At 34.1% G+C, this 7,548-nt stretch overlaps 1 protein-coding gene across 8 annotated transcripts in view; it reads left to right on the top strand.

The window, feature by feature from the left end:
- LOC143247130 (uncharacterized) overlaps positions 1-7,548 on the top strand; it is a 73,207-nt gene continuing 65,659 nt past the window's right edge. For 5 of the 8 annotated variants that reach the window (XR_013026387.1, XR_013026386.1, XM_076494690.1 and 2 more), the window contains exon 1: positions 14-224. Coding sequence is in view for 4 of the 8 variants with exons in the window: in XM_076494690.1 (XP_076350805.1) it covers positions 186-224 (39 nt within the window). In the remaining 4 variants the exon portion in view is untranslated. Of the gene's footprint in view, positions 276-3,054; positions 3,184-7,548 lie in introns of all 8 variants that reach the window. The other 3 variants (XM_076494693.1, XM_076494689.1, XM_076494694.1) reach the window with 3 other exon arrangements.

Raw genomic sequence — 7,548 nt, 5'->3', positions numbered from 1 at the left:
CACGCATGCGCATAAATACTTCCCGCATGAAATTTAGAATAGATGTGTTTTCTTAACATAATAACTTGTAAAGCGTAACAGGGTAATATATATCATAAAAATCGGTTCCATTTTGGTGTACAAATGTTGTAAACGTTGGTTATTAAAGTGTTAAACTCTACTGAATATTACTTTTTACTTTACTAATGTGGTGTGAATTCAAACCTGAATCAGCAATAATTCAAGTGAGTCACCTTCGGTTTGCGTGAAGACAAGTTCGGTTTTTGAATAAACAAGTAAATTTATGAGCTTGTTTGTGTTATTTAAGTTAATGTTAATTACTGTTAGTTACTATAAATATTGAAAAAAAAATGAATATAAGGGACTTAGCAAAAATAAGGTAAAACGTTGTAATGAGGAAATAATTTTTCTTACACAAAGAGCAGTAAACATGGAATGAAATAAGCAGTTATCATAGAAATTCTGGAGGCAATACCTGTGAATGCTTTTAAGAATATATATGGAGAATATAAAGAATGCCAATTTCAAGCATCTAATTATTAAAACAACAAGTATAAATAGTGATAAACTTTAAATTGTTATTTGTGGAGAAGTGGGCAACAAGCACTAATAAGTGCACTAATGCTTGCTTATTATTTCTGTGAATATACCTGCTTTTTTATTTTCTAACTTATATGAATCTGTCATTTGTTTGGTAGTGTTAATGTTGGTATTAACCTATGACCTGCAGGGCTGGTCATAGAATTAAAAAAAAACGCATTTGAATAAATAGTGGGACCCATCATTACAAAGTATGTGAAATTAATGTATAAGAGAAGGGCAGGTTAGAGACAGATACAAATATGTATAACCATGCATGATGAATCTAAAACCCAATTTCAGTAAGGGCCTATCTAGTTGTCAAACATAAAAAAGGAAGCAAATGCATCAGCAACAATGAAAAAGAAAATGTGATTACCAAATGCTAGTTAAATTTTTACATTATCACTGGCTCACTCTTTTATGATGTTTTCAAAATTGAATTGTCTTGCTTCCTCTCTCTCAGTTGACAAGACATCCAGTGATTTCAGATAATTTCAACTCATTGTTGATCACAAATATATTTTTATTAATTTGAGGGCTCCATTTGATTAAACTTCATGGCTCCTTTTTGTTGGGGCCTTGGTGCCCAGCAGCTGCTTCATCCCCACCCCACGATCACCCAGTTCATTACTTGTGATCTAAGGTAGATTATAAAACTAAAACTTTGTAAAATAGTCTTAATATTTGGCCTTCACCTGCTTTTAACATAATTAATACTTACTAGTAATAGCCATAACCTCTCAGTAGTATGAATTGATATTAAAAGTAAAATTATAAGATAGTTTAAAATAAACTACTCAATCATCCACATCAGTTTTTTGATATAATATCACTTTCAAGAAATAGCAAGGGGCCATTTTGCTAACGTAGACTAAGACTCTGAAAGTATATGTGTGAATATCTCAAAACTTGGCTTATGTGGATAAAATTACTCCAACCAATAATGCATATAATTCTTTAGGAGCTTCTGATGTAACATATAATTTAAGGATGACAAGAGACCCATTGGTACATCTAGGCTGTCCTGTCTACCAAACTAACATGAAATAAAAACAAAACACTCAAAGCTAGCTATTATCATTAAAATGTTTATATAGATTTGCCTTAAATGTATGGTATCCACCACAACTGAAAGTAACCTGTTACAAAGGCTAACCACACTGTTAGAAAACTGAACCTGTTTTGGCTGAAAATGTACCTTTCCATTTGGTCATTAAGTACAAAGAGATGATGTATCAACACTACCATTTCCAGTAACAATCTTTAGTAGCTCAATCATATTCACTCTCACACTTGTTCTTTCTTTCTTTTTTGAAAAGTTTCCAACAAAAGAGACATCTTAGTAGTCATCTTTTGAATTTTTTACAATTGAATGGTCTTCCTAAGGTAAAGAATCTAAAGTTGGACACTATTTCATATGCACCTAATCAGTTACCTGTACAGTTAAATTTTAATTTCTTTGACTTGTATTTAGTCTTTCTTAGATACAATTTAGAATCATGTTTGCCCTACAACTAGCAAAATATGCTGCTTGGATAGTTTAAGAGTTTGATTAAACACAACACTTAGATCTCATTTTCCATAATGCTGTCAAGGTTATTATCAACAAAATTACACATAAAACTCAAATTTTGATGTTTCACTAGCATTACCTTACATTTATTAGCATTAAAAGTCATCTGTTATTTGTTTGCTCAAATCATGAAATAATTCAAATACTTTTGTAACTCAGTGGTATCCTTCTCTCAACCACAACACCCCAATTATTAACATCATCAGTAGACTTAAGTAATTTTTATGACCACTTCTTCATATATCTAATTTATGTGAATCAAAAAGGCCCCAGCAGAACTTAACTATCCCATTTGTGGTACTAATCCAGTTTGACCAAACTCCATTTATAACCATACTACTTTCTTTATGCAGCTACTTTTTTGTCTTTCACATACAAGTATTTTATGTGAAACTATGTAAATTGCTTTCTAAAAATTCACATAACCAAATTTACACCCATATTCTCATCTACATATCCAAGTAATCTCTTCAAAGAAATGCAGTAGATTTGTAAGGCAAGATTTTTTTCCACAGATGAAACCCTTCTTACTGTTGAACAAAATTTTAAACTTTGTCAAATGACTTTGTAAATCTTCTATCAAGCTTTTGGAAATCTTTTCTGCTGCTGATACTAAGACTAATAGGGCTTAATTATTGTTAAATGTTATTCCCTTTTAAAAGAGGAGTAATATTACATATATTAGTCCACTCACTTCCAGTATCTTGTTCTTTGCCTCGTATTTAAAGAATTATGAAAAAAAAGCAACAAGTGGCTCGCATATTCAGTCTTTTAATGTTCTTCAAAAACAAAAGTGGAAAATATTACCTGGCCTTGTAGCTTCATCATTCTTCAAGCTTCATAGTATTTTCTTAAAATCATAATGAGTGTAATAATTTTTTATTATTAATTCTTTCTAGTAACTGTACTGGATGAGGAATTATTTTAATCTTCATTTGTAAAAAGTGGAAGGAAAATAGTAGAATTTGATAACTCAGTCATCTCATCGTTATCAGATATGTGCCTTCCTGTGTCACTGTTCAAAAGCCGTATATATGTTTGATGTACAAGACTGTGTACTTTAAGAGTTATTATTTAGTGACTTAATATTTCATGATTGTTTTTTTTTCACAGCAAGTGTTTTCAAAGTTAATTATTTTGAAAGTGATAGTTATGAGATGTTTCATTATGTAACTTTGTAGGAGTCACATGTTGTGTATGGAGTTTAAATATTGTAAAAGGTTTATGTAATATTGTTGACATCATCTTTCTCAAAGTTTTTAAGTCTCTCTCATTATGTTTAGTATTGTTGTTGATGGCTAGGTATATCTAGAATTTTGTGTCACATAAATTCATGCAGATACAAAAAAGTTAGTTAAAGTAAAAAAAAAAAAGGTAGACTGTGTGATTGTCAGTTTAGTCATAATGGATGATATCTAAAGTGTGTTTCACAGATTGTATTGTAATAACAGAGATAACAAAGAATAATTTTTGTCAAGTATGTTCCAAACTAATAGAACCCACCTCTATGAGCTTTAATGAAAAGAAGACAATTATTTCAAGTTCTGGATATAACTGTGATAGCCAGCAGTAATAGTGATGATTCTGAATTGAGTTTCACAAGTTGCAATACAACAACAATGAGAGATTAGAGTAATTAATTTTGTTCTTTGAGTTCTGAAGTAACTGAACCAACCTGTGTGGAGTTTTTGACATACAAGAAAATTACCTAAATCTCTGGATATGACTGTAGTATCCCACATGGTAATGTAAGTGAATCTATTATTTGCTATACTGTGATAATAAAATAGAGAAAAAAAATATCTTGGGTTCTAAAATATTTGTACCAATCTGTGTGGACTTTTGAAGAGAAAGAAAATTACTTAAAGCTCTAGTCAACTGTAGTGAACAATAGTTACATATTTTTGTACTTACATTGACTTATTTTGAAAAACTTTTAAAACAGGAGCATTGTCTGCTGTCTATTTATTGAAATTTATTGCCAGCAAGTCAGACACCTAGTTTAAATAATCCAATTTCTATACAAAATGCTGAGATTTGGCAAGCCAGCCAGGATACTGGAGAGTTAAACAGGGGTAAAAGATTATCTGAACAACAACTGAAGTAGGCCTGCATAATGGTGGTGAAAATATTACAATCATACATGTCTAACTTGTTGATTAATTTTGATAAATGGATAGAGAAGTGAGTGTCTTGAGCTAAATAATAGTGGTCTATGAGAGTTTGTTATACAGGAACTAGAGAAGAAGAGATATGAATGATTTACTAAAAGTCAGAATTGGGACAAAGACAATTGGGAATTCTGTCTCAGCCAACTTCTCATAGGAATTGACCTACAAGTGTATGCAGGCATGATGATAGAAATGCCATGGCCAAAGTAAAGGTAGCTTTGGTGAAATGCTATGAACTTAACAAAAATGGTTTTTGTTGGAAATTTAAGATAAGTCGTACTTGACGCTAGTGATAAATTATTTCAATTTGTGGCATGTCTGTGGCAATACCTCATATGATGGAGTGACATAGGCAAGTGTGAAAATAGTTTTGAAGGACTGGCAGAATTTACTAACAGGTGAACAGTTCATGATCATGTGCACAACCAACATGTCATTATTCATGAATGAGAGAGTATCAAAAGACATGGAGGAGATGATCAGGCTGGCAGATTAGTATATGAAAAACTACAGGAGGGAGTATAATTGGCACTTTAAGAATAAACAGTTAAAATTTAAGTCAGGGCAGCTGATCAGAAACAAGATTCTATCAAAAGTGTCAATAACTCAATCAATGAATGGGAGAAGAGATGCTGTATTTGTTGTAAAATGGAATATGTTATGAATGAGTGAAAGTCTGTCATCAAATAAACCAGCTACAGCTACCTGTAAAGATGATTCTAGCAAGGAAAAAAAAAGTAACTATCATCATGAATGCTACTTCCAGAAGTAACACAACAGAGACAACCTATCAGATTCACCACAAGAAAGAAGTTCTATCTCCCTGATTAAAGAATGTATGATTGACAGTTAGCACAAGTTAGCCATTGGGTTAACAGTGACAACAGTGATTGGAACATGTGAAAAACATAAGAGCTGTCAATAAACCTCAGTATTCTAGTAGGCAAAAGCTATATTGAGGACAAGAAAGTGAAGGTCCTATGAGACACTGTGTATGGCAGTGAGAACCAGTTTAGTATATAATTACTATATGACAGGCAAGGTGCATATATGTGTGTGCTGATTATTGAAGGAATGGAAAGTTGCCCAGAGCAAGAATAAAGGTGGGCATTCCATACTGTGTGGGAGACCTTAAGACCATGTGTATGATGAAGGCACATGTATATATGTGTGTGTGTGATTTGGTAGTTGGAGATAGACCAGGTGGAAGAATTTCAAAGGAACTAGACAGAAAGAAGATTAACATTGCATCTACAGTTACTAAATGGGATCAAAGGAAGAATATAAAGTGAAACATCAAGTCCTTGTTTGTATCAAACATGAAATTTTGAATACAAGTCCACAGGAGCTGTAGGAACCACAAAAGAAAGACACTTCTCTGTAGGAGATTTGGGACATTGTCCAAGATAAAGTAAGTACTATACAAGATGGAAAGAGACTTTCAAAATAGATGCCCAGAAAGGAATACCATACTGGATGTATCAAAGCAGTTCTATCCCTCAAGGTGGATTCCTGTACATGGTGAAGGGATCTCCCAGAGAAGGTTCTGTACTTTCAGTTTATGTCCTCTGGGATCTGAACATCCACCCACATCTTTACTGTGTGTGGCAACCCATGATGGGGAGTAGAGGATCCTGGTGGTTGAAGGGTCTAACCTTAACAGACAACTTTGGCCTTGAATTCCTGTAAACAGGCAGCATTGGGGTGGCCCCCACAGGGTCAGTCAGCTGATCCACTTGGACTAGGGTCAACCATGTACCAGTGTTGGATTTCTTCAACAGTTGTTGTGGACAGTGTGTCTGATATTTGTGTTTGGGTATTGTACTCACAAAACCTTAGTGTTGCTGCAGTGTCCTTGTTTGGCATTACAGTGCATTCCTTTGTAGGGCTCTGTAGTGTGTGGGGACAGTGAGTACTGAAATGTTGTTACTTTATTATGGATACTTCCATTCATGAAGAAAAATAAATGAATGATTCTTTTTAACAATCACCATCATAGTTAGTTTCTGTACCTAGTTTTCTCATTTTGCACTCATTTGAGAAATGCTTAGTGCAGATGTCTCCCTTTTTTATTCAAAAGGGTTTAGAGTAACTTGCTTGCTTCTCTGAGTCAATGAGAAAGTTATGCACAATATACTCCACCTGAATTTGAAGAGCATTGAGGACATGACAATCAAGGTTACTTTCTGTGCTACCCTGAATTTGAGCATTGAGGATATAACCATTGAGGTTACTTCCCGTGCTACCCTGAATTATTCGAAAGGAGTTATTAAAATAAACATGAAGAATATTCCCGAGCTGGTGATCCTCACTTGTTTTTCCAGCCAAGGCATTTGTAAAGTGTGTCTAATCTCCAGTTGAAAAGATGGAATTATGATGCCTACTAATGTTGTAATTTTGTTGTTTATATCACCATGTTTTTCTAATCTCACCTCTGTCCCTGCACTCCTTCTGACTGGTTGCCCAGGTCCAATTTCTTTGGCTCCAGGTTTAGGCATTTCTTCAGGTCCATCTTCTTCTTTGGCCCTGAAGTGCAAAACTATTATTCTTTTAAGCTCAGTCACTGAAATCTTTATCCACAGACAGAGACCTGCCTACTTGACCCAGAGTAAGATCTGTGGAGGCCGATAGACCTCTGCCTAGTAAAGAAAAAAATTGGTTGAAAAAAGAATGGCTCCCCACCCCATTATCCTCCACATGAATAAAAATGGCCATTTTCATACAGTGGAACCACCTGTTTTTATTCAAGTGTAGATGGCATTAAGGATTTAATTAACTCTTATCATCCTATTTGTCTCTCCTTACAGGAAATATTTCTGAAACCTGTTAATGCAGTCACCTTTTGGCAGTTTTCTTTGTACAGAAATGATAGGTTGTGTGATGGATGAGTGCTTGGAGGAGTGGCACAGCTGATCAATCAGCATGTGCATGCCCTGTCTTTGCCACTCAATACACCCTTTGAGGCCATAACCATCTGTGTTTCCTCGGGTCGTACCATCACTATTTGTTCTCTCTTCTAGTATCCTGGAGAGTGATCAATCATATCTTGATGCCCTCATTGAACAGTTACCATCTTTCTTCTTAATTCTGGATGATTTTAATAGACATAATCTCCTCTGTGGTTGTGTTGATATTAATGAGAAGGGTTATTTTGTAGAGTGTATGCTTTCAGATCACAACCTTTCTCTTTTCAGTACTGGTTCTTATTTTCATGAACCTAGT

This window comes from Tachypleus tridentatus, chromosome 3 (assembly GCF_004210375.1).
Source record: "Tachypleus tridentatus isolate NWPU-2018 chromosome 3, ASM421037v1, whole genome shotgun sequence".
Classification (NCBI taxonomy): domain Eukaryota; kingdom Metazoa; phylum Arthropoda; class Merostomata; order Xiphosura; family Limulidae; genus Tachypleus; species Tachypleus tridentatus.
This window is presented reverse-complemented; position numbering and strand designations above follow the sequence as displayed.